The sequence below is a fragment of the Phycodurus eques genome, chromosome 1, assembly GCF_024500275.1.
Source record: "Phycodurus eques isolate BA_2022a chromosome 1, UOR_Pequ_1.1, whole genome shotgun sequence".
Lineage (NCBI taxonomy): Eukaryota > Metazoa > Chordata > Actinopteri > Syngnathiformes > Syngnathidae > Phycodurus > Phycodurus eques.
Window position 1 is genome coordinate 50042533 of NC_084525.1, and position 27983 is coordinate 50070515.

General features: G+C 40.3%; 1 protein-coding gene across 1 annotated transcript in view; it reads right to left on the reverse strand.

Moving 5' to 3' along the window:
• opn7b (opsin 7, group member b) overlaps positions 1 to 26589 on the reverse strand; it is a 55181-nt gene extending 28592 nt beyond the window's left edge. The window contains exons 1-4 of the mRNA XM_061670227.1: positions 26498 to 26589; positions 1243 to 1330; positions 694 to 856; positions 114 to 241 (exon numbers count right to left, since the gene is read on the reverse strand). Coding sequence (XP_061526211.1) covers positions 114 to 241; positions 694 to 856; positions 1243 to 1330 — 379 coding nt within the window. The 5' untranslated portion in view covers positions 26498 to 26589. The remainder of the gene's footprint in view (positions 1 to 113; positions 242 to 693; positions 857 to 1242; positions 1331 to 26497) is intronic.
• Between the last annotated feature and the right edge of the window lie 1394 nt (positions 26590 to 27983).

Sequence of the window (27983 nt, forward strand, 5' to 3'; positions counted from 1 at the left end):
CTATTGATCTGTTTGGACGTCACAATATCTTGCCCAATGTGCCAGCTGAACAAGACGTAATTTATAAAAGTGACTAATGTTTCAAAATAAAAGCGTGTAAAGTGTTACCCTACCGTAGTATGGGTAGCAGACCTTGAGCCAGCAGACAGAGGACAGCACGGTTAGGTTAGTCAGACTGCACAGGCCAAACAAAACGCCGCAGAAGGCGTAAACGGTGCAGGTGGTCTTATTATACAACCACCTGGATGTTGAGAAGAAAAAAGATAAAAGGAGTGTTAGTGGAACAGAAAAATTAACATTACAACATTTTAATAATTAATATTTTGGGACATGTATTTTTGTCATCATTTTATGTGTGACGGTGAATTACTATGTACAAAGCGCTAGTCATGATTTCAGAAATAAGGTCACGCCAACCTAATTGAGAGTTCTCCTGCTTCAAACGTTTTTAGCCACACTCGTGTTGCCCTGCATATGTTAGTTAATATTGTTTAGATGTGATTGACATATCGCTTTCCCAATGCTTTCATCATGTTAGCGAGTGTAATATCCATCAATGTAATATCCATCAATGTCTAAGATCGCCATTGTGATCTATCCTACACATTAAACTTCAAGGTCACAGAAAGTACGGACCTGTCATGAAGATACTATAGCCTAATGATGAAAAAAAGTAGATGAAAGGGGACTTACTTATGAGCGTAGGCTGATGGCACAGCAATAGGGAAGAGGGAGATGGTCATCATCAGGTCACTGATGGCCAAGTTGACTACAAAGTACTCTGCTGGCTTCAAGGAGGACTTTTTTCGATAGGCCACGAACAGCAGGATCCCGTTTCCCAGCACAGAGAGCACACCTGCCAGGCAGAGTTGCACACGATTTGATCTTAATTCTCCTGCTGCGGTATTCTATTGTGGATGATTAGAGTCGCAGTGAAAAAAATATTACAATTTTGTGGACAAATGCAAGCATTTTTTATTTTTAAATGAAAAAACTCATTTCGTAAGTGAAAAAGGCATCATTTAAATGAATTAATGTGAAAATTCCCACAGAAACATAAACACAACAGTCTGAGACCTGCCCATACTATATAGCTGTTAGATTATATCACTCTTCTGGTTGATAGTTGAAGTCCATGTAGTCATTGGCGGTCCTAGCTTGAACCCTGCGTTTTCCATTGTGGCCTTGACACTCACTTCAGAGCATTCAATGAAGGAAAAAGAAAAAAAGTTAAACCCTCACCAAAAATGGTATACAGCGTCCCCATGAGGAAGTCATTTTCTTTTGAGATTCTGGACACAAACAGATACGTTTCGGAGGCATTTCCCATCTGAAAGACAAATGGGAGAACAGACACAAAGATGGATGAAATAATTTTAAGTTTCCCCCCTAGCAATTTATAAAAACAAACAACTTCCTTTAGGACTTTACGCACTGACACCTGAGTCATTCAGAGCTCTAAATATAACCCTTATGACAGATCCAATTTTCCTTATGAAACTATGAGCAACATACCTTTTATAGTATCTGAAAGCACACTCACAAACTATCATGTGTACGACTACATGGTTTCAGTTTCAATAACTTTTTAAATGATATAAGGAAAAACCTTAATTAGCACTCTGGTACCCATTGTCACAGGCGCGAGTGCTGTAGAAGCCAAATACAGTACATTACACCGAAGCACTGGAATAGTTGAACAATGAATTTTAGTATCAACTGTGACCAGTGCAGTAACAAACCGATGAATAGCCACGCAGATAGCGTCACAGTCCAGGTACAGAGCAAAGCAAAGCAAATTTATTTATATAGCACATATAACAGAGAGAAAAAAAACATCTTATCAACATTTAAAACAAAGGCGAAAAAAACAATAAAATAAATAAATAAAATAAAAATACACTTAAAACAGCATACAGTCCAAGAGATATCATTTAAAAGTGGAAATGCACTAAAAAGCATAGGAAAAAAGGAAGAGTTTTTATCCTGGACTTAAAAACATGCACACTTGGGGCTGACGTCACTTCTGTTGGCAACATATTGCATTTCCCAGAGCAGTTCACTTCGAAAACCAGATTAAAAAAAAAAAGCCTTTGTAGATTGGGAAAAGGTTTTGGGGACAAAATACTACTACTAAAAAATCGTAATCCAGAGAAAGCAGGAAAGGGAACCCCACGCTTGGTTGTCATTTTAATCCATATTTCACAAGTAAAGGGACGTGGAATCTCACACTTTGTTGTCACTTTAGCAAAATCCCCAAAACAGATGGGAAAACAAAGTGCTATGGCAGAATTCTTGGATGGGGCCAGAAGGCAGAAGGGGACTTCCGGTAGAACAACGAGGCAGGAAGGTCAGGGACTGACCGGGTCGGCAACAGAAGATCAATCCACGGAGAAGTGTTGGGAGATTTGAATATATTTGTGAGAAAAAAAAAATATCTCACAATGACTTAATCAGCAGCAGAGCCTTAAATTGGGGTGCGTGAATGACTGGCTGACTGGCTATGACAGACTATACGACACCCATGAAGGACTCCGCATCCCTTCATAATCTGGGGCTCGTGCACATCCTCATCAACAGAGATCCGATGAGTCCAGGTTGTTTAGGCATGCAAATTAAATCCCGTCGAAAAATCATTGTTGTCGTACAAACCAAGCAGTTCTATGCAGACACAATATGACCTGAAAAATCATTGTTCTTTGATACCCAGACAAGTTGCTGAGGCAATCCTTTTAGATGTATTTATGTGCGGTGTTGGCAAGAAAATGTATTCATCGCATTTTTTTTTTAAAAATTCATTCCATGGCTTCACTTCTACTTAAAGGGAGCGAACACTGGCAAGAGCCGTGGCATCACCGGGGGGTGAGATGTGAAGCTGCTTTTGGACAGCTTTTCTATGACCATACACTCGGCAGAATATCTTCAAAGAGAACCATGCTTTTTATGAGAATTATTCAATCCGTGTACATAAAATAGCTTGTAAGTAGATACAATCCAAAACAGGTTAGAACACATTCAAGCCGTGCCTTGTATTAACACACTCTGTATATACGAAACGGAAATGGTAAGGCAACAAAAGCTTTTCTTTGTCAAAAGTTTCCCACAGATCTTGTAGCTTTGTGGTGTGTTGGGCTCCTGGGAGGATGAATTGGATGTGATGCTACTTTATTAAACCCTGAGAAGATAGATCGAAGTCACGTCAGAAGATGTGTGAACTGATAAGTTAGACACATGGGTTATGAATATGCTCGTTAAAAGACATCATCGGCGATGAAATTGTCGATAATTGGAAGGCGCAAACATTAACGAGACTGCCTCTTCACAGTCAATAAGTTTGAATGAAAACAGAAGTGTGTCATCCAAATGTTATTTGCTTCTGTGGAAATGGTTGACATTTAATGGAGACATTGGATAAGCGGAACGGGAGAATGAATGACTTTTTAATTGCTTTTCCCATACAGATAGTCAGTTGAGTCTTTTGAGTCAGAAATTACACAACCAAGTAAATCTTTCGTCGACTGCCTATTTTCGAAAATGTGTTTGTAAGTGAAACCTACACACACGTCATGGGGGGGAGGGGAGGTGGCTTGAGTTATTACAACGAGTGTTACAAGTGGATTTAATTGTTCTGTAATTTGGTTTCTCCATTGTGTATTTTGACCGAAGAATGTCAGAGACCTTTTATTACGACACCTGCGAACTTGAAATAATATACAGATCCTGAAATTGCAGGATGTGTGATGAAGTCGAAGTTAAAATTGTGGGTTTTTTTATCTTTTAGCCCAGCAAACGTAAGCTTGTAGCTCTCCATAGCAATTACGTTGGCTAAGACAATACAAACTGTAGCCGTCTCACTACCGCCGCGAGTTTGCTCAGAACAGACACACAGACGGCAGAGATTTTCAGCAGGCAGCCCTTGTATTCAAATGTCTTGAATACAAGGGCTGCCACCAAAAAGGCAAAATGTCCACAATAAATATAACAAAAAAAATCCCCACAAACGGTGTGGGCGGCACCGCATGCTGTCCAGTCTCTGGTGAGTTAGCACAAACTGCTGGCCCGAAATCGTTTTCTTTGTCTCGCTCGACTACATCGGTGAAAACGTAGAACAATCAACTAAAGTAGTCAAACGTGTCAGAGCCAACTCACAGTACTCACATGAGCCCTGCCCACACCTCTCTCTACCCTGTAGCCAATAGTAAACCACGCCCACCTCCACAAACACACACACAAATATATATCATTATGACACAAAATTACCAACAGTATAAACACAGCAGGGGAGGGCAATACTGGCAAGGCCGGTGAGCGGATGGAGACTAATACTATAAAAGAATGGCAGGCTGGGTCGAATGTGGGAGGACATATGACGGATGAGCAATATCCTATCACCGAACCTGTCAGCGGTGCATGATTGAGAGGAGAATGGCCGAGATTACTGATCCAACATGTTCACAGTTTGCATGGGAGGATTATGTAGCTCATCCTGCCCGGGAATGCCAGCGGTGGAGGGTGGGGGGGGTCCCTGTCTCGTTCTGCGTCCTTTGTCCAGTCCGGGCTGTACAGGTAGTTCGTCAGTGTCCCAGTCAGCTGGGATAGGCTTCAGCTCCAGGATAAGCATTAAAAAAAAAAAAAAAAAAAAAAAATGGTTTGGTGGTTTGACGCATCGATAAATAATTGAATGTTGTGATAACTGTAAAATCGGATAGTAGATTTGCATGGGTTTTGCAGTTTCAGTGGGTTTAGTAAAACATTTCTGGTAATTATGATGATGGAGTGATGAAAACTGACTCTAATATATTCCGCCTTCTGCTTTTTTGTGGCTCATCCAAGACTTTAATTTACTGATACAACGAAATTTAAACATTGCTACTTAAATCCACCCTCATTGTGCGATGCCACAACTCACCCAGTTGGAACACATATTTCTCCTCCAAACATAAAACTGATAAAAACTGCATACATTCTCTATTCATAAGTGACTGTTCTTCTTCCGATGAACCGCCTTCAGTACAAGATGCTGAGTACCGAGCCAGGAGGAATCATGTTATCATGTTGGACTAATGTGCGGGAACATGTGTACACACAAAACCTGCAAACTACAAATAGAAGACACTAAGAGGGTCACCAAAACCATCTGAGGCCTCATCCAGCTCCTGTCGTCCCTGGAATCTTTGGGCCACCGGGACATTTCAACAGGAGATTGGAGACATATGCAACATTTTGCAACCAACACTACAACGGATCATGTTTCATCAGTTTTGGATGCAGTTATTTCCCTGGCCTCAATTGACATCCAGTTCCCACACAGACATCACCAACGAGCCGAAATTAAACAAGGGTTTCGCCAACATATAGTCGGAGCTATAGATTGCACCCAAATTTCAATTAAAGCAACATCACCCAACAAATTCAGCTACATGGAAAGGAGACGATTTCATTAAATCAGTGCACCAAAAAAGAAATCTGCGATCCACATTGCCTTGAGGAACGCACGATACATTCATTCTTCAGAATAGCTCTGTGGGAGTGCGCCTCCTGCATGTTGACGATGTAGTGACGTGTCCCCAATAATGCTTGAAATATGGGTATTCAAAACATTTGCTTGTCCTCCTCCAGTTAATTAAAGAAAATTCTTATCTTTGGCCCGGTACATGTTTTTTGGCAGTTAGTTTGATGTCAAACCGTTTCTTTTTTATTGCCAAGACTGCTCTTTTCTCCGATCCAACAGAATTAACAGCAGCGCGGTTACATTCGCCCATGTGATTTTTTTTCCTTTTGTTGGCAACACCTGCGTTGATTGTTCCAAATGGTTCCAAATTTCTTATTTTGTTTCCATTTCTCAGACAAGTATATATCAATGTCAGTCTCGGAGATATTCCTTTTCTCCGCCCTCTTTGCCATGATTTCGTAGAGGGAGAAGTACATCTATGCATTTTGAAAGGGATTGCTGCTACTTATGGTCAATTGGAAAATGAAAATGAGGCTAAACGTGTGCGGGCTTGACAGTTTTGAATAGGTGGGATTTATCAATACACATTACTTACCGGTGTGCGTAAGAGGTGTCCCTATTTGATAAATCCAGATTTAAAAAAAAACATTTTTGTACACACATTCTAAATTTCAGTCCTACGAACTATTTGAAAACCTTTTCTTCACACTCTTTGATAAATGAGGCCTCTGATCATTATCCCATTCACAAATGCCCTATGCTATGTTTGTGTTTCTCTCCTTCTCTCCTTGTGAAGCAGAATTATTGGATTTCCTTCCACTATATGCTCTAAGACGTTGACACATTTGATCCTCATCTATGGTTCTCGAGCGTATTCCGTTTTTTTTTTTTTTTTTTTCCCGACCGTTTTCATAAAGAACTTCTCTTGATTTTTCCTTTTGTAGGTTATATTCTGAGTGTGGTTTCTGTTTTGTGCATTCCTTCTGCTTTGACTCCTTTTTGGTAGTTATTTAGTACTTCCTGTGTTATTTATTTCTGCCATTTTGTCATCATTGTTTTTCATTTTGTATTTAGTATTTGTGTCTTACATTTATGTGCACCGTTGGTTCAATAAATCCTGTTTATTTGCGCTACCTTTCTGTAGTCTGCTTTGGGGTCCATGTTTCGGTACTTTCGCCAACACTGACACCCTGTGATTGACTGGTAACCAAGGTGTAGTCTGTCTCTGGCCATAAAAGGCAGTTGTGATAGACTCCAATGTCATACAACCTGCACAAGATACACAGTGCAGCTAATAACGGTGTTACAGTAGATGGTTTACTGGACAGTTGGGGGGGGTTTGCGAGATAGATCTATGTAACAGACCTTTTACTGCACAAATCATAAAGTCAGAAAATTATATTAAAATACTGACTGTCCTTGCTCCTATTATAACTGTGACTGTTTTCATTATCATTCATATTTCATTCATTCAAAAGGTTTAAAGAAAATGAGGGGGATTACAAAAAAAAAAAAAGAAAATCCTCATACAGAGGGTATAAGCAAATCTTCACACGCAGTTTGGTTAAACCCTTCCAAATGAAGGAAAATATCTGAAAACAACAACCGTCATTTATCGGGAGTATGTGGACTTGTCACATCAATATTGTGTGTGTTTTTTTTGTTTTTTTTTTATAACAACAATAGAAAAACATTAAAAGCCCTGAACTACAGCTCATTAAATTTATGATGACAGTTAATGGCATTAGTTCTAAGCTCCAATTGGCCTTTGGCGATATTGTCATGACTGTAAAATGTTGTTTGCACAAAGCATCTGCATTTAGTTGTAGCTAGAGATGTGAAATGGATTTTATGCATTTCCAGCGATGAGAAATAATGGAAGAGATTTTCCCCTGTCTGTGTGCAACATACTGTAAGATGATTGCATAAGAAGTGTGCACCACAGACACGAAACCCACACACACACACACACACACACACACACACCACAATACACTTGTGTTTTTACAGTTATGTAATTTGTGGGCTTCCTATATTGTCTTGTTAGACTCATCAACAATTTGTCCTAGAATGAACACGAAACAAGGTCCATCCGTCTGTGAGCATGATCAAGCATTATTCTCCCAATCAGTCAGCATAGTCGTTTTAAAAGTGCCGTTGTTTCACATTTCCTCTCAGTTTCACGGGCCTGATGCGAAAGATAAAAGAGCAGAAATGGGGTTGTGTTATTCTCAGAGCTAGAAAGACAAGCGAGCAAAATGCAAGAACAAAAGTAATTGGAAAAAGCTGTATCTCCAAGAGAGGAAAAAGATACACTTGGAGCTGTTTACAACAGTAAGATTATGTAAATAGGACGTGACTGATTATTTTATTATAAGATACAGCCTTCAGCCTTTTACCCAACACAAACCGTCCCCTGCTCGCCATTTTCCATTTTTCAAGAACGTTCACTTAGCCTGACAAATCCACTGATTCTTTACTCTCTGACCCATCAATAATTGCATGTTTCCCGCACCGTCACAGTTTTACAAACACCAGCGGCCCATTCTGATGATTTCTTTGCAGTTGATGCAGTAAACATGCTCAGATTTGCACGGTAAGTAGAAGATGTAGCAAACGTTCCGATTTGAAGGGTAATCCCCACCGATGCCACCAAAAACCTGTCACGATGTGAATGACTCAGGTGAGGGGAGTTGTTATAATATAGCCATTGTGAGTCTTATACTCATTTTCACTCCAGAAAATGTGTTTCTTGTGTGACAAATCTCAAGCTTGGTGTGAATCAAATCTGACAGGTCACATGTCAATTTTTTGATGAGTAAGGGAGCTCTTTCTGCCAAAGACTTATTCAGCTTCACTGCCAGATACAACCATTTAGATAATTTTTGATATCATGGACTATTCATTTATGTAACAATTTTACGTCGTGTATGAGAAAAAAGAACTTTTGGCCACTGTACAATCATTCCATATATTCCATATTTTCTATAATACAGAATGTGGTTGTTAATCAGCATTTCTGACTTTTTAATGAAACTGAATAAGTGCTTCATCGAAAAGGGATTTATTTGCTTACACCTTAAGGAAGCAGAAGCACAGGATACATGCTTTCAATTAACATGTCAGTAGCAAGACCATAGTTTCCATGGCATTGCTTCAGAGTTAACGAAAGATGTTCTTCTTTCTTTCTCTTTTCTGATTTTGATTGACAGACCTTTTGTAATACAACTGAAGCCAAGGAGGGACATTACGCTTCCTGTCAATGTACTGAATACTAAAACAGCAAGTCTCGTCTCAAATGGTCAATGGGCAGAAAAGGTACAAAATGACAGAAAGCCTTACATTACTGAAGATATGAAAATGCAACCATGGCGTTAGATGAGTTCTGCCGGTCAACAAGAAAGCAGAAAATTCCCATAAAACACCGGTATATCTGTGTATGGCTTTTCTAATGTTTGATTATAAATGTTTTCATTTTAGGCTTCGGTCTATACTGCAATGAAAACACAGTATGTTTACCTCGTGTACACTTAAGGCTTCTTTATACTCGCGCGGGCGGAGAACCGCGCCGACGTCACTGCGGCTATCCCACGCGTAGTTTGCCTTTATACTCGAACGCAACCCACGCGCGCTGTTTTGAAAGTTCTCCTCCAAGTCGGGGGTGTCGCTACGGCTGGTATTGGCTAGGACGCCACAGGGTGGAGTTTCCTCTGCATTTTGTGGCCATTTCCGGTAGCCGTTTTTGCTTTCCTTTCCGTAACAAGGAACAAAGCAACAACAATGGCGACCGTGGAACAGAATCTGCTCGAACAAATGGACCGAGATGACACGATGATGATGATACGTTTAATTATGCTGCAAAATCGATCGAGAAGGCGGCGGCGTAGGTTCTATGTGGAACCGGGAGGAACGCTGATTACATCATCACAGCACGTGACTAAAACCAAACAATTACGAGAGATGATCGACGCGGCATTCTACGCGCAGCAGCAATTTTTGCCGTGTACGCGTCAAGCTACGCACAGGGCCCGCGCGGGCCAATTCGTCGGTCACGTGATGCACTTCGGCCGTTGTCCGCTGCGCGACCGCAGGGGTATAAAGAGGCCTTTACTCTACGTTATTACTGGGTCTTGCTCTACTGGGCTTCCATACATAAGTCAACCTATTTTCTGCATCGAAATGCAACCATCCCTCCATTTTATACCTGTTCATAGTTACGGGGAAACTAAAGCCTATCCTCGATAACTCTGGGAAAAAGGCATACTGCACCATGGATTCTTGCCAAGAGGTGCCACTGCTCTCAGATAATGTCAAGCATGTACAGCCTTTTATAACTGGCATCTGGGTGTGTTCGGAATTAAGCAATATCAATAAAACTCATTAATTGGGATTCAGCACACACCTGCCACCATTTAAGTGCCTCTAGCCCTAAATGAATTCCAGATGTTCTAGTAGGCTTTTCCTGACTTTTTGGGGATTGACTTGTAGCCACTGTATAAGAGACAGATTACCATTCATACTCACAATCACGCGGTCAAATGCTGAACGAGAAGTCACGGAAGTCAGCTGTGTGTACCACTACACTATCAGTTGACAGACCCAACCTGCACTTCACAGCAAGACGTTTGTAATATCGGATTATCATTATTGTAATTGCGTTATACAGAACAGCTCTCTTTATAAATTCCAGATATAACATCTGCAATCTTGATTCATGACATACTTGTGCTTGATTGTCAAGCAACCCAAAAAAAAAAAAAAAACATGAACCTGCTTTCCTGTATGAGGCCATTTGACAAGTTTTTTCAACACACGCAAGTATGAAAAGAATGAGTACAAATATTTAGGATGTAATCACTACAACAGCTAGCTACACTTGCACATGCACTCCCAGCCAGAAAACCCTTTCACGCTCACTCGGGTAAGGAAATGGATGAGTGATGAAAAACTGCACGGGTGTCAGGGTGCAGTCAGTATTTGCACTGACAGGTTTACATCCTGTTTTCAGTCAGAAACAGACTGATCCAGAGTTTACTTAGATGTCTGAAGTGCATCTTGCGGCGAAACCTTTTTCTTCTGGCTTTATTGCGGTCTACTGGATCTTTCGAAAATACGGTTTCTAAGTTGATCGAAGACTCTAAACTGAGTGTAGAGGTTTTCTTTTTGTCCTTATGGGTTTTGCAATTGGCTGATGACCAGTCCAGTGTGTACGGGCCTCTCACCTAAAGTCAGCTGCCCGCTCTACTGAGGACAAGTGTTACAGAAAATGGATGGATGGATATTTGTTATGTTATATTATTTGTTATTATGTTAAAGCAATTTCTGAGCGAATCCATGGTCGAACAACAGATTGTGTTTGACTTCTGAGTGAGGCCCCACCAAATCATTTATACGTCCATCTGCTCACCTCCCTGCTTGTCTCTGACGGACGCACTTCAAACGGCACATTGCTAAAAAAAAAAATCGATTCTCTTGAGTTTTTTTTTTTTTTTTTGGGTGTGCTTTCCATTAATATCTCAAGCAATTATGCTTCATTCCAAGCCTCCATCTGCCTTACGTCCTGTCAGCCTACTGCCCGTTTCAAACACAGACTTGAGACATGTTCAGACAGAAAGATGTGTCTCTATGACTGATGTAACACCAAGCAGGCTGGGTCTGGAAATCTTATCTGAATAAATAAGCAAATTCTATTTCGGTTTGCTTTGAAAAGCTTTTAGGGCAACATAATCAACATTCATTTATTTCACTCTATGTTTGGAGCATTTGGAAGACTGGACAGTCAGCGTTCTTCCTCCACTATCTATTACGAAAGTCATCACTTACGTACTGTATGTCAGTGCCCTCTACTTATTATTTTCACACATTCGTTCAGCCTCACTTTGAAGGGATCTTTTATGTGTACAGTACTGTATCTACTGTAGAAAGTTTAAATAGGTGTGTACATTTTTATCTAGTAATTTGATCGATTGCTATGGTGTTTTGCAGTGGGATGGCCATGTAACTTCAATAGCTGGAACATATTTCACGATCATGCAGATGTTTCAGAAACAGGAAAATTGTGATTAAATAATATCCAATATGAATCGTGTTATATAAAGAATACAGCACATACAGTACAGGTAATACATTTGAGCTTTTCTTTTTTCCATCTTCCATCAAGTCTTAAATTGCTTTCAGTTGTGCCGCTCTTGATTAGATCTTGTCGATGTAACTTGGTTTGCCATCACAGCTTCGAACACCGCATTCCCAGTGCAAGAAATTAAGTTTTTTTTTCATATGCTCACCAAGCTTTGGAGTGCAAAACATAAGGAAAGCATTCTTATCTGTAATAGATACTCATCCTATAATAAAATCAAGGTCCCAGAAATTTGCACACAAGGTTACTAAACAACAGGAGGGTAAAGCCACAAAGATTCCTGCATGGCACACCACTTTCAGAATCAGTCTTAAGAAAAATTGTGGCATCCAGGGAAAATGTCTTTTTGGGATGTAGCATAGCTAGCTAACTCAAGCTGTAGTGGTGGAAACAGGCCGAGTAATTATAACCAAGAGACTTGCAAGTTATTATATAGTGAGTGATGGGCGACTCATGGCGGACTCTAAAATGCATCACATGGCGCCGTTTTACCCAGGCCCAAATAAATCTGGAAAACTGAAATGGTCAAAAACAGTTTAACGCTACTTGTCCACTATTCAGTTCACATTTGTAGCAATTATCTTCAAACATGTTTAATGTATTTAGGAACAAAAATCTGAATTCACCTGACAGGGTCTTTGAGAAATTAATGAGAAGGGGAAGGAGCTTTGTGAGCAGCTGCCAAGATGTTAAGAGAGGCTACGTGAGCTATTCCAGAACTACACTATCTGCAGAATACACTGCATTCTGTGTGCACAGGATATACAAGTTGTAACAAAACATACTCCTCAAGGACGGGAGAAAGAGGGTTATCAGCTTAATTAAAAAAATAAAAATAAAAAAAGGGGTGAAAAATAGAAAATAATAAAAAAAATAATAATTTTAAGGGCCTCTCACAGCTCTTTTTCTTCAAGATATTTGGTTTAAATCTTTGTCAATCCTGACACTAGCGTAGACCTTTATTAAAGTGCACCAGATTCTGCTGTCAAAAATCAACTTCCAAGTAGCGTAACTGTGGTTAAGGTCAAACTGAAAGAAGAAAGTGGCCGCCTGTGTCTCATTTTGCATGACTGTGTGTCCCTCCATTTACTTTTTGGCTCCACGACAATTCTGTCATCTCTGCTGCCCAAATGTGGCAAGTCAAATCACCGTTGCTGTCCTCGTGCCACATAGCATTCTGTAGTGGCATTCAAACCCGTGTTTGGCTTATCATTATTTTATCCCTTTCAATCCAACCCTCACAATCAAATTAGTTACGAAATTGGGCGTTCCAGGCACACATTTGCATCCACAAAGCAAGCACACAGCAGCTGCCAGAGCAGTGATAATCCCCAACCGGGATAGAAAGCTCAGGTGACCATGGTTAGGGAGTTTCTTGCCCCACAGAGACAAAAGACATTTAGTGCTCTATTTTCGTAGACTGTTCAACATGCGCCGGAGCTCAAATGGGTGGCGCATCTCGAGTTTCGTATGAGTGCAAGGCTCGCTGGCATGTTTGCGAATTTAGCAGTATAGGCGTTAAATTACATGACAGTTGGTGCCACTTTTAAATAGTATCATACCTTAAAAAAAAAAAAAAAAAAAAGACAATCCTACTTGCGAGAATGTCTCCTTTCTGTGGACCTGATATCAGCTGATCTTGCAATGTTGTTCCGCTGGTGACATGTCATGCTGCTGAGAGCAGTGGCACTCGGTCATGCAGCGTACATGTCATTTGGAACGACGTTGCAAGCCACGTCCGCTGTCACCTTCCCCTGTTCCTCTGTTCCTCGCATGGGTCTCACTGTGCACGGTCACTGAGATGATGCCCCGCAGCTCCGTGCTTCAACTCTGAATGAAGCCCTTCAGCTTTAGTTAATGGACAGTTGCAAACATTACTCAACGTATATCTGTCATTCTCTATTTGGATCTTCGCTCTCTTTACTGACGCAATGGTGTGTCTCTGTACTCAAACACATTCATTGTAAGGTTCCAGCAAAAAGGACACATAAGTATTTGAAAGTGAAACTGAAAATGTATCTTGAGTATTTCTTTTGATTCACGGTCCTTATTAGTGAAGTTTCTTCTGTCAAGTTTGTATTATAAAAACCTTATTTCAGTCTATATTTCTGTCTCTCAGCATTTCCCTTATTCTCTGGATTCTTGCTTCGTGTCTGACTGTGTGCACATATTTACTAGTAATTATATTTCTTTATGTTTTGCAGTACATTTTGTGCCCTCATGAAGCACTCCTGGACTCAACTAAAGGACAGTAAATTTTACAATCTGTGCAGGCTTTTATTCATGGTCAAAATGCATTACTTCATTGAAACTATTGAATTGCCTCATGTAAAATGTATTATTTGTGTTATTGGGATATGTAAGAAAATTACATTTTCACTTGTGGATGGCAACACTGATGGCACTTTATTACCAGTATGCTGATATGTATAAGGCTAAAAGGCCGTTCGGGGCCACAGCTGGGATTGGAGTATCCTAACTGACTTAGGCCGTACTTTACGCAGGTGAGATTGAAGTCAATTCAGTCACTGGAACAGCCTTGAATTGGGAATTCATTCCACGCCAGCTGCAAAGAAGTCGTATGTCATGTTAGAGTTTAAGCTTTTCAGACTTGCAGCATAAGGCTACAAGGAGGGCAATGAGCTTAAGAATTCGGAGCGGATATAGGAGTGCGTTTCAGGTGATCATTTGTAAAGTACTCAGGAGCAAAAAGAATCAGGAGGCCAAGCAGATGAAGGAATGATAGTCATGTTGAGAAAGAGGCGATAAGGATGTCATTTACATGGTTCACTTCAGAATGAATAGTTGATGATGGATTCTTTTTGATTTAAGGAACAATGGTGAACAAATACAAGACATGGAAGCAGCAACAAGATAAACACTGCGCCGCCTTGCCACAGCTTGCACAAGAGTGTGTATTAAGGTCACTGCCTCTGGGGCCACTTTTAAGAGTCAAAACTATTTGAATAAACCCACATGAGAGAAGCACAGCCATGTATACTTATGAGTCCTGGTATAAAACAATACACAGTGGACCATTTCTTGACATGGAGAACATCAAATGCTTTCGCAACCAGAAGAGGTGTCTTTCAGTATTACAGACCGTTTTTGACAGAGATCCCGTTCTCCTAATCACAGGCAAGTGTAAAATAGCAATTGTGATTTGTTCAAAGTGCCTCTTAAGAAGGAACTCACCCTTATACCACCAGGCATGGAAAGGACTGAATCTCAAGGATGTTTTCTCCCCTAATTTCAAGCACAATATTTCATCGACACGCGCAATCAATTGATCTTCAGTGGCAGCGACCATCCAAGGCACTTGTTCATGGATTTTTCAGGAACCTTTCCATGTCATTCAGGACCCTCCAATTTGTGAGATGCCTCAGCACAAGATTCGCATCAGCAAAATATCACTTCATCCAAATGGCTCTTTTATGAGGAAATAAATGTGACGCAAAAAATGTGAAAGACAAGAGTTAGTGCTCTAAGTCCCCTTCGGCTTTATGTACTGAGCATCCGTGGCCCAATGGTTAAGATCATCGCCTGACACCATGGGGGACCTAGGTTCAAGACCCCGACTGGACCATCTGCCAACATCCCCCGGACTCACAGTTGTGGGGTCTTTGCGCAAACACTGATACCCCGAAATGCTCCCTGGGTGTTTCAGCTTCCCCCTGCTCCAGTGTGTTCCACTAACATGTGTATGTGTTCACCGTGATGGGTAAAATGCAGAGAACAAATTTCATGTGCATGCATGCATGTTCATGACAATACATGTGATTCTTCTTCTTCGGTGTAAAAGTATAGAGATTGTGTAAATGCAGGCAGTTAAAACGGTTCCATCTGCTTGTCGCAGAGCCAGAAAGCAAAAACACTTCAATATGGACTGTTTAAGCTAATTTTCTCAAGTTTTTGAAGTGCTAAGGCCCACATTAGGCATGTTATTATGCTCTACACGCAATTTGTTGAAAGGGAAAATAACAGCCATTGTTATGGATTTGTGCAGTGCAGCCGTGTTCAACCTCTTTCGGCTAATAAAAATCAAAACACCACTTGCTCTTGACTGCTAATTTAATGGTTGTTTGCACACTATAACTGGATATGTGATTAGAGTGACATTGTAAAATATGCTTCAAGGTCATGCAAATTATAGTAAATCCTCATAATACACAGTACGTGCACATGTGGCATTTTGGCTAATCATATAATGTATTAGTCGGGAAAGTTGTTTTTAATCAACTCTAGAAATTGAAATTTATTGAACTTAAATAGGCAGCACGGTGGACGACTGGTTAGCACATCCGCAGAGTCATATTAGAATCTGCGATTGGCTGGCGACCAGTTCAGGGTGTACCCTGCCTCTCGCCCAAAGAAAGCTGGGATAGACTCCAGCCCGCCCGCGACCCTAGTGAGGATAAGCGGAATGGAAGATGAATGAATGAATGAATGAACTTAAATAGAGTTTTGGACAAATTTCAGTCAGGTTTCTGACCTCATCACATTATAGAATCAGCTCTTATCAAAGTGCTAAATGATACACACTACATGTACCTCAACTCAACTCAAATTTATTCATCGAACGCTTTAAAAAAACAAACAAACCCACACACAACTGCACACAAAGTCCTGACATTATATAAAAACAAAACATTAAAAAACACAGTTGGACCAATTAACACAATAGCTTAATAAGAATGTTAAAAACAATAGATTCAATAAAACACTAAAACAGTGCAGAAATGTACCAAAACTATTACATAGATTACATCTTTTGAGTCTCCAAAATAATAATGACTTCCAGGTGCGATGTGCTACTGCATAAAAATATAGGGCAATCCATGCTGCTGTATGGAAAGAATAACATGTACGCACATTGAGTGACATCATGATCACTATCATGATTGACAGTCAGCCAGCAAAGACTGACAGAACCAAAACAGAAACCGATTACTTATTTTGGAGGGGGGGGGGGAATCATCCTTGGTTTTGTCTTGTTGGCGAATAAATATGACAAAACAACTCAGGTAAATTAAAAGGATCCCATTAACATTAAAACATCTACTGTACTTCTTAACAAAGACAAAACATCCAGCCATCCATTTCTTTACCGCTTATCCCCACTAGGGTCACGGGTTGCTGGAGCCTATCCCAGCTATCTTCGGGCGGGAGGTGGGGTACACCCTGAACTGGTCGCCAGCCAATCGCAGGGCACATAAAAACAAACAACCATTCGCACTCACATTCACACATACGGGCAATTTAGAGTCCTCAATCAACCAACCACGCATGTTTTTGGGATGTGGGAGATTTATTGAGGGAAGTCTGGGCGTCTGCTACTGCCCCCGCGACCCGACCTGGATAAGCGGTAGAAAATGGATGGATGGATGGAGATTTATTATTATTATTTTTTTAATAATGGTGCTTCCCCCTCCCCTATAAATAATAAAATACAAACTGGCCTCTAGAATTTCCTTGCAGTGTACTGTAAATAAAAAAAAAAAAAGACACAAAAGTTTCATTCTCAAGTAAAACAAAAAATAATGAAAGCATAAATAAATGTGTCCCGGAAACACTGTGAAATATTTTTAATGACCTGATGGTAGTCTCCATTGATGAACAAATAGCTGCGAGTGAAGAGTAATGAGGTTGAGGAGACTGCTTAAAGAGCTCGTGAGACAAGATTGTGGCACGGCAGAGCCAGTAAAAATTTAAAATGAAAATAAATAATAAAACAAAACAAAAATAAATCAGCTGCACTTGCTCATTCTTGCCAAGATCACAAGACCCTTGATAATTCTTGGATGGCAAAAGTGTTTGGAGAACCAGGCACCTAAGAACAAAGCTAAGAACAAATCCCACATCCCTCCTGAGTATGCTTTACAACAATAGAGTTGACAAGAACAAATTTACTAATTATAAAACAGTAAGTACCACATAGTGACGCAATTTCAGTCGAGGCAACTGTAGGGTAAAATTCAGTGGGAAACAACAATGTAACAAGAGCTGTGTATTTAAATCATCTATCCAAGGTGTGACAGGGGAAATAAAAAAAAAAAAGAAATCTCAAACTAACATTGATTAATATTATGTGCAGAGCCAAAAACATGTCAAAACACAATATTCCGGATTATTCACGAGGGGCCACACTTGTTTTTATTGTAAATGCTGGATCGTGACAAGAAAAACACATATTGGAAGATTCCACAGATTTCCATCTTGTGTTTGTCTTCATTTAATTAAAAAAGTAAAGACTTTTGACAGGGAATTTGAGGACCTAAATGGAATTTTTTTGTGGTCACGCAGGCTAAGAATGGGCCGAAAATCTTAATCTCTCCTGGAAACTAACCGGATCTGAAATGTCTGTAATTGTTGAACTGTAGCGTAAGAAGGAAAGTAGAAAATGAGTTGAGACATTCTAATTACAGCGAGTGTAAACAGAAAAACACACTTTAAAATGATGCCAAACTCCCGACACGCTGAACTTGACTCGGAAGGTTTTTTTCCAAGCCAGACCGAGTTGCGTGGTCCAGATGTGAAGAGACACCATCGCTCCATGCAAAGCACTCTGCTCTAACTCGAGCACAATTATGCTAATTGATTTGTAAGTACGGCACAATCACGAAGAAATGCCAAAGTTCACCTTGTTCAGCTTCCAGGCTTAATGACGTGTTTCCTTTCTCGTCTCAGATTATTACTGTGTCTATTTTTACATTAAAACATTTTTACTAGTGATGTTTGCTTTTGCAGTGGTGAGTTCACCGCCTCCACACTACAACAAGACCAACAAGACGTTTGATAACAGATGGGGTCAACTTGGGTCAGTTTGAAGCATCACGTAATAAATGTATTCGTTGTGCAGAAAAGCACGTTTCACACTTGCAGCGTGTGCCAAAGCCATTGACAAAGTGCAGCAGAGGGATTTCTTTTTTGATCAGCCACAATTACCTCAGTTCCCTTAAATGTATCTAGCGACCTCTCAATCGAACACGTTGCAAGGACAATACAACAATAACAACAATTTTTGTTGTCCACCATTAGAAAAACACGTATCATCAGCTTTTAAGAATATGGAATATTTATCTGCTGCTGTTTAAAGTCACTTTTCCCATCCTCACTACCTTTGTACTACTCCAGCTACACATACAGGATCTGCACTCATGGCCAGATACAATTGTATGAAATTGAAGATGTGAGGCTACTGTATCTGAGGATAATTATCAACTATAAGGGTGGTCTTTGACGTAATCCTTCGGACAAAACAAAGAATGAGAGGGACCAGAGAAGCAACCAAGGAGATTCTTTAAGAAGTCATTTCAAAGTGAATGACTTCTGAGGGCTCCTCTGGATAATACATGTGTGGGGAATTTGCTGTACGGATGTTATTTAAATGTGAATGCATCTGATGAGGTAATCTTGACCGCGTATACGTGATCTTCTCAATATATCCCTACTGATCTTGTTTACAGGAGGACGATTAAGAACTAAGGGGACTTTCAGGCTTTTGTGCCATGAAAGACGTTTGAATTAAAGCATTCTCACTGACCTCACTGCAGTCACTTAAAATTAATTGAATACCAGCACATTTATGATACCATAATGTGAAAAAGGGATATTATAGGACCAGTTGAGTCATTTTCATCCCAGTAGAGAGAATGTTTTTGAGCTACTGGGACCATGTGCTAACTAGAACTTTAGTCATAACAGAAGTTGAGTGATACAACACACACCAATAATGGGACACTTGTGTCGTTTTACGAGAATTGCCTAAGCCAATCTATTAAACTGAATAGGAGCCCTGATGGTTCATTAAAGAGAAAAACATGTGCAAGGCTCCCACTGATTACAACAACTACATTCAGTGTAATGGGCAGTTGGATTTATTTATTTATTTTTTCTATGCTAAGTCCATCAAACTATGTCTTTAAATGAAACTGATCAGTAGCGCAAAAAAAAAAAGTTTGGGGAACGCCATTGTGTGCTGAATAAATGTCAAAGATGTTATCAATTAATCATCTTTGACTCAACACATTAGCGTCTACTACAAAACATCTCTAATCGTTTTATTCCCCATACTGTAGATGTACTGTAGACTACAACCTCCTGATCTTTTTCTGTGCAGGATTCCACAAACATTCAACAAACATGAACTAACATTTCTACAAATGTTCTGCATTTAATCACGCCAAACTTGATGAAAATCCATCAGTTTGTGATGTAGATGAGGTAGAATAGCTCGCATTTTTAGTTTGTATTGTGAAATCTTGAAGACGACAGATGGCTAACTTTTACATTATGTCAGTCAAAGGTATAATGGTCTTGATTTTGCAATATTTTTCACCACGAAGCCTACACGCATGTTGCCTGAGTCTGTTTTCCAGTTGACTGTGGGACAGACTGATGAGTATTTCATGATTGACAACCAATGTCATTAAGATTTAAATCCAGCTTCTTACCCTTCTCACAGACACACACTTTCACGTACATCCACATGGCTTAAAATAATTCTTACATTTGTTTTCGTCAAATTGGTTTTGAAAAATCAAATTCATCTGAAGTTTAATCTAAATGCATTGTGTGAAGCCTGTTTGTTCATGGCCAACTCCAATGAACACAACCAATTACCGTAATTTCACATGTATAATGCCCATTTCCCCCCCCCCCCCCCCAAAAAAATTGTCAAATTGTCAATAGTGCGCATTATACATAGGTATAGGGGCAAATGGGGAAAAATCTTCACAGCTGTACACTTTTATTCCAAAATGCCACCGCCGCCTAGTGGTAACAAAAAAAGTGTAGCCTACACTTTCATTCCAATATGACAGGGGTACATATGACTGCATATATGTACAGTTGTGCTCATAAGTTTACATACCCTGGCAGAATTTGTGAAATATTGTGCGTTTTTTAAAATATGACTGATGACTGAACAACAACCATAATTAATTTATTTATGTTCATGTTTTGTTTAATGATAATGCTTTTCTGAAATGCTTGTTTAATTTGCACCCATTAAAATAAAATAAAATATGTTTTGCCTGGTCCTTCAATGTTTTCTTTAAAGAATTGTTCCCATCTTACAAATTCTCCCTGGGTAATCAAACATATGAGCACAACTGTGTGTTTTCTCATTTACTAAATAAAATATAGGGCTGTGAATTTCAAAACAATAGCAAGTAAATTAAAATAAGGATTACGTGTTCAAATAAAGTGGTCAACTTCAGAATAATTATTTTTTTAAAACTAACAAAATCCAGACAATACTTCATGTTTTGATGATATGGGTAGAAGCAAATCAGGCATTGTAAAAATGCATTATACATAGGCAGAAGTGTTTTCCAGAATTTTGAGGTCAACTTTGGGGGTGCGTATTATACATGAGTGCGCATTATACATGAGAAATTACGGTAATTTAATGTCCATAGCTTTCCAGTCGGATTTGCTAATTATATGCATGTTTTTGGCAATGTTTGTGTCTGTGTGCGTGTGTGGCTATGCTGTGAACCGGGCCTGAAAATGTCATACATAATGCATTTTGTACATGAGGATAGCTGACATTTGAACACAAAGATGCTAGTCTTTTGGAATATGCCTTGCCTGCGGGCCTGACTATGCTCAATCACTTAGGTTAACCTCTGGATTATCGAGTATCGTAAAGAATTCACTTTGCACACAGTGTGGGTGCAGCGATGTATCACAGGTGTTTGACATGCCTTTAAGGCACTACAGAAAATATGGCGTTTAATGCAGCCATTATAATATCTTCTTCAACCATACGGGGAAGCTGGACTGAGGGGTCTAAATCACGTTTCTGGTGTTGCAAAACTGCTCTTGGCAGTTGTAACTCCAAATTGTTCTTCACACATTTTTCAGCAAAAACTAGTCTTTTTTTGTGTTAAATCCTTCTTTACTCATTCACTGCCAGCCTTCCCAGTTAACATTGATATTTGACTTTAAAGCCGTCAATGGCAGTGAATGTGTTAAACACCTCGACATTTATGTGATCAACATGTTTTTTCCATAACATTTAAAACTTTAAAAAAAAAAACATCGATAAAAACAAATGAGGATACATTCAATTCATGGTGCACAAGACAACACGCAGTACAAAACAGTACGAGAACTTCACAGACGTAAGGAGAGAGCAGCTGCTCGCGTGGCTCACTGCTGGAATCACATTGATATTTTTAAACCCTACAAAAAGAAAACTGGACTGCACATGGGTTGGCGGGAGGGGGGTTTGGCTGATATGACTTTGTCACAACAGCCGTGTTAAGTGCCCTTCCACAATGTTCTCCTCTCTTATTTTATTGTTCTGCATTTATCTGAATGTGTGTTCTTTTTTGTTACTTTTATGTGGCATTGCTTCAGTAAACCGAGGTGGTCCTGGAGCTGGAACAACACAGACAAGAGCTCTAAGGTCTTAACTTTCTCTGCAACATGTGTAATGAGTGGACAGTGACATTTACACTATGATGATGATGATAATTTTGTCCATGCCCCATGCCATCTCTTCAAGTGTCATTTTTCTGTTTTGTGTAAAATCGTAGTAAACAAACAGATAGGGATCAATAAACCTGATGAAGATTCATCATCCTTCACCACCTCCAATAGTTTGCATCTTAAAATGTTATACTGTATACCCATACAGGTGCTAACTTGTTAAATGGTCTATTTTTAACCTCCAATTGGTCTACATTTGGCTGGGCACATAAATCCCTTGCCAGTGAGGTCAGTGCCATTATTGCTCGACATACCACTGACGTCATCACTTAATTTACACGCCCATATTGGAGTGTGTACTTTGAGATACACTAAGTCTAGGGGTTAGATGTGAAAGAAACCTGAACTGGTGAAGCCTGAGGACTTAATGCTCGCCACAATCAAAGTAAGGTAGAGCTGATTAGCCACAGTGAAACCTGCCTGTGACATCCCCAGCATCCCCGTTTTACATACGGTAACTTGATCCAAGATACATATTGCAGAGCTGCCAGCTGAAAGGATGAAATTAAGGGAAGCACTGAATGTGTAATAGATATAATGTTCCGTACTGGTATTCCCTGGGGACCTACTGTAAATGCTGTTAAGCTCTCATTAGGAATCTCAAATATATTCTGCTTTTATTTCTTGTTTACTAACCGAGAGAAAAAGGACACCTTGTCATTGAGCTTTTGATTCCACATGTTGGTGACTAAATAATGCTGTTTAGTGCAATATTTTACACCAATTAGTACGCACTCTGTTTTGATGACCTTTTGAAAGGTTGACACTTGAAATTAATGTGCAGCACAACAATTTTGAGGTGAATATGTCTAAGATGCGTTTGTCATATAATCAGTTAAGTTGTTTAGAACTTTGTCATATTTGACCTGGCTAGTGTAGTCCAAAGCTCCATAAAAGACTATTATCTAAAAAATACATATTATTCGGAAACTGAACCAAATATCTTGTTTGTGCCACTAAACGTACAACAGGTTTGATGTACAATCAACTAGCGTTGTTAAGTCAACACTGCATCCCTGTTCATGCTTTTCTCAGGAAAAACAGGCCATTCCTAAATGAACGTGATTACTGTTCAGGAGTCAAAGTTGAATGGATACAGTTTCCATGACAGCGTGGCTCATGCTAACAATTATACAGTACAGGTACGTCTTTAACAGTGCAATTTTTGCAATGCTGACCAGTCCAACATTTATCCGGCTGACCTTTCATATTATGTTATACTTTGAGTTAAATGCATCAGTTGCTAAAGAAATTTGGCAAAAATGTTTGAGCTAGTGGGAATATGTGCTAACTAGAACTTTAGTCATCACAGAAGTTGCGTGATACAACACACACCAATAATGGGACACTTGTGTCTCTTTGTGCGTGCCATTTTCGGGGGTCCTTAGCCAAACCGATGCACTTACCGGAATTATATACCTACTGGGGGCGTGTCTTTAGCCTCCTCTGTCACGTACACCCTTCCCCCTTTACGTCGGCATGCTGTCCTCAGTCACGTCTGCCTTCCTCTATATAAGCAGCGTGTCGGCAGGAAACGCTCCGAGTCAGTCAAGGGGAGCGTTCATCAAAGTCACACAACAACATTTACACATTTTGGAACTCGGTGCACACATAAGGCGCGCCACATTATTATATAATTTTGGAGAAAATTTAAGACCTTTAAGTGCGCCTTATGGTCGTGAAAATAAGGTATATACAATAAATGAACAAGTCATGTAAATGGACACATTGCTCCATCTTGTGATCGGATCGGTGATCGGTTATCGTTTTTTTTAAACTTGCTGATCGGTGATCGGCCCGAAAATCCTGATCGTGTAAAGCCTAGTTACTACCACCTATCGACATCCTACCGACACATACCGCAATGGAAATGCAAGCCTGATCAGGATTTATAGATCCAAACCATACATTGGCGAAACAAAGTACGCCGTTTTGTGGAAAGATGAATTCAGTCCTGCGATTGAATGATGTGTGATATACTGTAGCTTTTGCTGCCTCTCACTCACATCAGATTGACTCTAGCCTCCCCATGATACTGAGCAAGCTAAGAGGTGAACAAAATGGATGGGGGGGGGTTAGGGGAAGAAAATGGATGGAAACGCCTTATCAGGTTGTTGAATTCTCTAACTGCACATGAAGATTAATATCTCCTGCGCTTGATCTTCAACCTCTCCTTGCAACAACATGGCAACAAACACAGCGAGCACCTTAAAGGGGAGCAAGAGAAGATGTTTTATCTGGAGCAGCGTGACCACCTGAAAGCCGGAAAACAGCAAATGCACAGTGCTCTGATCAAGCCTGACCTTGCTTATTTGAAGCTACAAAAGGTAGTCCTCCTTGAACTCATCCATTAACCTGTTTATTTACAACTCTGGCCTGACATGCCACAGTAAAACGCCTTCTCTCCCACACGTGTGGAAACTGTTGCACTGTCGCACAGTTGTAATAACTGGGTTGCGTGAATGCCATACATAAGGATATATGCAGTTCAAACACAACAGGAGCGCACTGATGTGGACTTCCTAAATGAATTGTGCCACCAGCAATTATGACTCCATTATCACTGAATTGATTTTTCCACAAATTGTCAGAACATTGTGTAATTGAGTGGCAAGCGGTCATCACACTGGTTGTTGTTTTTCTCTAACTACTATTCATGAGCCATCCATCCATCCAGCCAGCCATCATGCAGGCAGCACCCTAAGCATGGAAGCCCAGACTTACACTTCGTCCAGTTCTTCTGGGAGATCGCAAGGCATTCCCAGGCCAGCCAAGAGACACAGTTGCTCCAGTGGGACGTGCCCAGAACCAATCACCAGGGAGGCACTCAGGGGGCATCCTAACAAGATGCCAGAGCCACCTCCTCTGGCTACTCCACTTTAATTTGAGTCCCTCCCGTACGACAGAGCTTCTCGTCTATATGGGAGAGCCCGGATACCCTGCGGAGGAACTTCCTTTCGGCCGCTGATCTTGTTCTTTGGGTCATGACCTACAGCTTGTGGCCATCAGTGAAGGTGGGAACGTAGTGTAAATTGAAAACTTCGCCTTTAAGCTCAGCTACTTCTTAACCACAACAGACAGATGCAGAGTCTGCATGCTGTAACTGCAGACGTTGCGCCGATCTGCTTGTCGATCTCACGCTCCATTCTTCCTTCACTCGTGAAAAAGACCATGGAGTCAGATTTGGAGGTGCTGATTCTCCTCCTATCCATGACTGAAATGTTATTTCATATAGCAGTGGTTTTAAGAAGTAGTACAGTAGTAGTCTTTTCAAATAGCCAACTTCGAAAACTTGAAGATGGGTTTTTCTTTTACATTTAATCCGTCAAGAGCCAATCCCCTCTCTTGGAATTTACTCAAAGAGAATTTACTTGTGTTGTGTAGCATCTTGTGTGTAGTTTCCTGTTCCTATCCAACCAAGGGAATTCTGATGCCTGCTTTCTCTCCTGTAAAATATGGTATGAAACCCAGCTAACATTGTGAGGGGCTTTTGTGGTCCCCCCATTATGGGAATAGAAAATATATTTGGCAAAACAGAATGTGGTACCACGTATATTTTTATACTGGCAGCATGGCTGACAAATCTTTCGTCTTTTGTGAAGAATATAGGATGTGGGCTTTCATCATTATATTTTAGCTGGTAAAACACTTTAGATGTGTCTGTTCCTCAAGCATGAGAGACTTGATGCTGTTTGTGACTCACTCAACTCCGGTGCTGTCATTGCATCCATCCATCCATGTTTAAATCTAAATGTTTCTTAACACAATGTTTGTATACCTGCGTTTTGGGGACTTTATAAAGCTTTTAATGTCTGGCTTTCAGTCAGATCAAAATTGAACCAGAGGTATGTGAAGAATTGTGCTTTTCTGTTGGGTTTATGTTAGCATCCGGCACATTCTGTTGCAATGATGGCCTTCACTGAGACTGAAAAACTGTCAAAGACTGTCAATAAAAAAACTCACGTCAACACACACGAATAAAAGGCAGCATGAGAAGTCATTCATGCTTTAGAAGTTCATTTCAACTTGCATGGTCAGCGAAGACCCGGTTTGGATGCACATGTACAAGACCAATGTGTTTGCATGTGCTGTCAAGCCTTGTGACAGTTACAATTACCAATTTCATGACACGTTTATTTAACAGATAGAGCACTGGAGGACTTGTGATAACCTATCATGTTAATCTTTGTGAACAAGCCACAAAGTTGCTGTGGCACTGTGAGCCAAAAAAAAATAGAAAAGAAATAACATTAAGTACAGAAATTTCATGGTTCTCAGTACAGCCTCCAATAATTAAGAGAGTGGAGTTCGTGTATACAACAAAGATTGAAGTAAATACACAATATAACCGTACTCTTGGACTTTCAACACACAAAGTTAATTAAGGGTACAAAGAACTGTGTGCCTACCTTAATGAGAGGGTGTGCTGGCTTGGGATCATTGGTGTTTCAAATCCGGATTGAACACATCAAACCTTCAACCCTGTGTGGCAGTAAAGGAGGCAGATGAGAAGACCTGGTGCAATCTGTGGACTGTGTCCAGAGCCACAGAAACCACCCGCAGCCAGCAAGCAGCACCAACCCGACAGCTGCGCTCAGCTCGAGGAGATCCGAGAGGCGGCAAAACGACAGAGACGGGGCTGCTGCTGCGCACTCTCTCCTCGACTGTGCAGCTCGCAGTGATTTCTTCTGCTTACTGTGCTCACTCCCTCTCTACTTAAAGCTCTTTCTTGTACACACACATGGATTCTCCACACTGCATCACTCGCTCCACTCTTGTCTCTCTTTCTGGCACACACACGCACAGACACACACACACACACACGCACACACACTACTCACTAAGGGTGGATTCCCCCAATGCAGATGGGATTTCAATGAATTTCAATATCCAGCCATTTTTCATATTTGAAAACAAAATCATTTCATTATTGTATTCTCACCCAAGGATGGGACAAAGGGACCAGCCGGTGGGGCTGAAGGACGATGACCAAATTCTCAACCTGCTCGCATCAGGGTTCCTGCAGGGTGGGTGAGGGTGACACGGGTGACACGGCTTTGCTTTGAAGTGCAAGTGAAATGTCATTCTGAATGTGAGCTAGTGAGCCCAGATAGTTGCCAGTGGCAAATGCGCATGTGTGTGTGTGTGTGTGTGTGTGTGTGTGTGCGTGCCTATATTCACATGTGCCATGTTCTATTAAAATTTTATTTTTGAAAACTCCAGAGGAACTGACTGCGAGCACAATTCATGAACGAAAACAGAAAACAGAATAGCTACCATCTTTGGTCGTTCCCGGGCTCCAAGGAGGGAAGTGAGTGAGTGTGTGACCTTTAAAAGTACAATTGGTTTGAGGTGCACAGTTGCAGAATGCAAACACCAATTCATGGTTTTGAATGCACAACAATTCTGTCTTTCCCAGAAGGACTTCATATATTAAAGAGTTGTTACAGAGTTGTTACAACATATAGTGCATCAAAGGGAATTCATGGATTGAATCAAAAGAGCTGTGGAGAAAAAGAAAGGGTAAAGTGATCAGAATTAGGATAGTTCGGATCATATTTCAAAGCTACACAATACACTATCATGGATGTAAAATATTTGTTATTGTTGTATGTAAAGTCCAAATTATTGCAATGTGACATATTTATGAATGAGATTGTCATTAGGACTGTCACTATTGAATCTTTTTAGAATCGATTCTCCAGTTGATTATTGATCGAATAATTGAATAATAATCCCCCCCGCCCAACTCCCAATTACACATAAATCGTTATTTTAATTTTTTTAAATTTTTACTACTAACAAGCATTTTATTCTGATTTATGAGGGATGGACTTCAATTCTTGAACTGCATTGGTTGGTACTGGGTGTATGCTATAAATTTGGTGTCCAGAA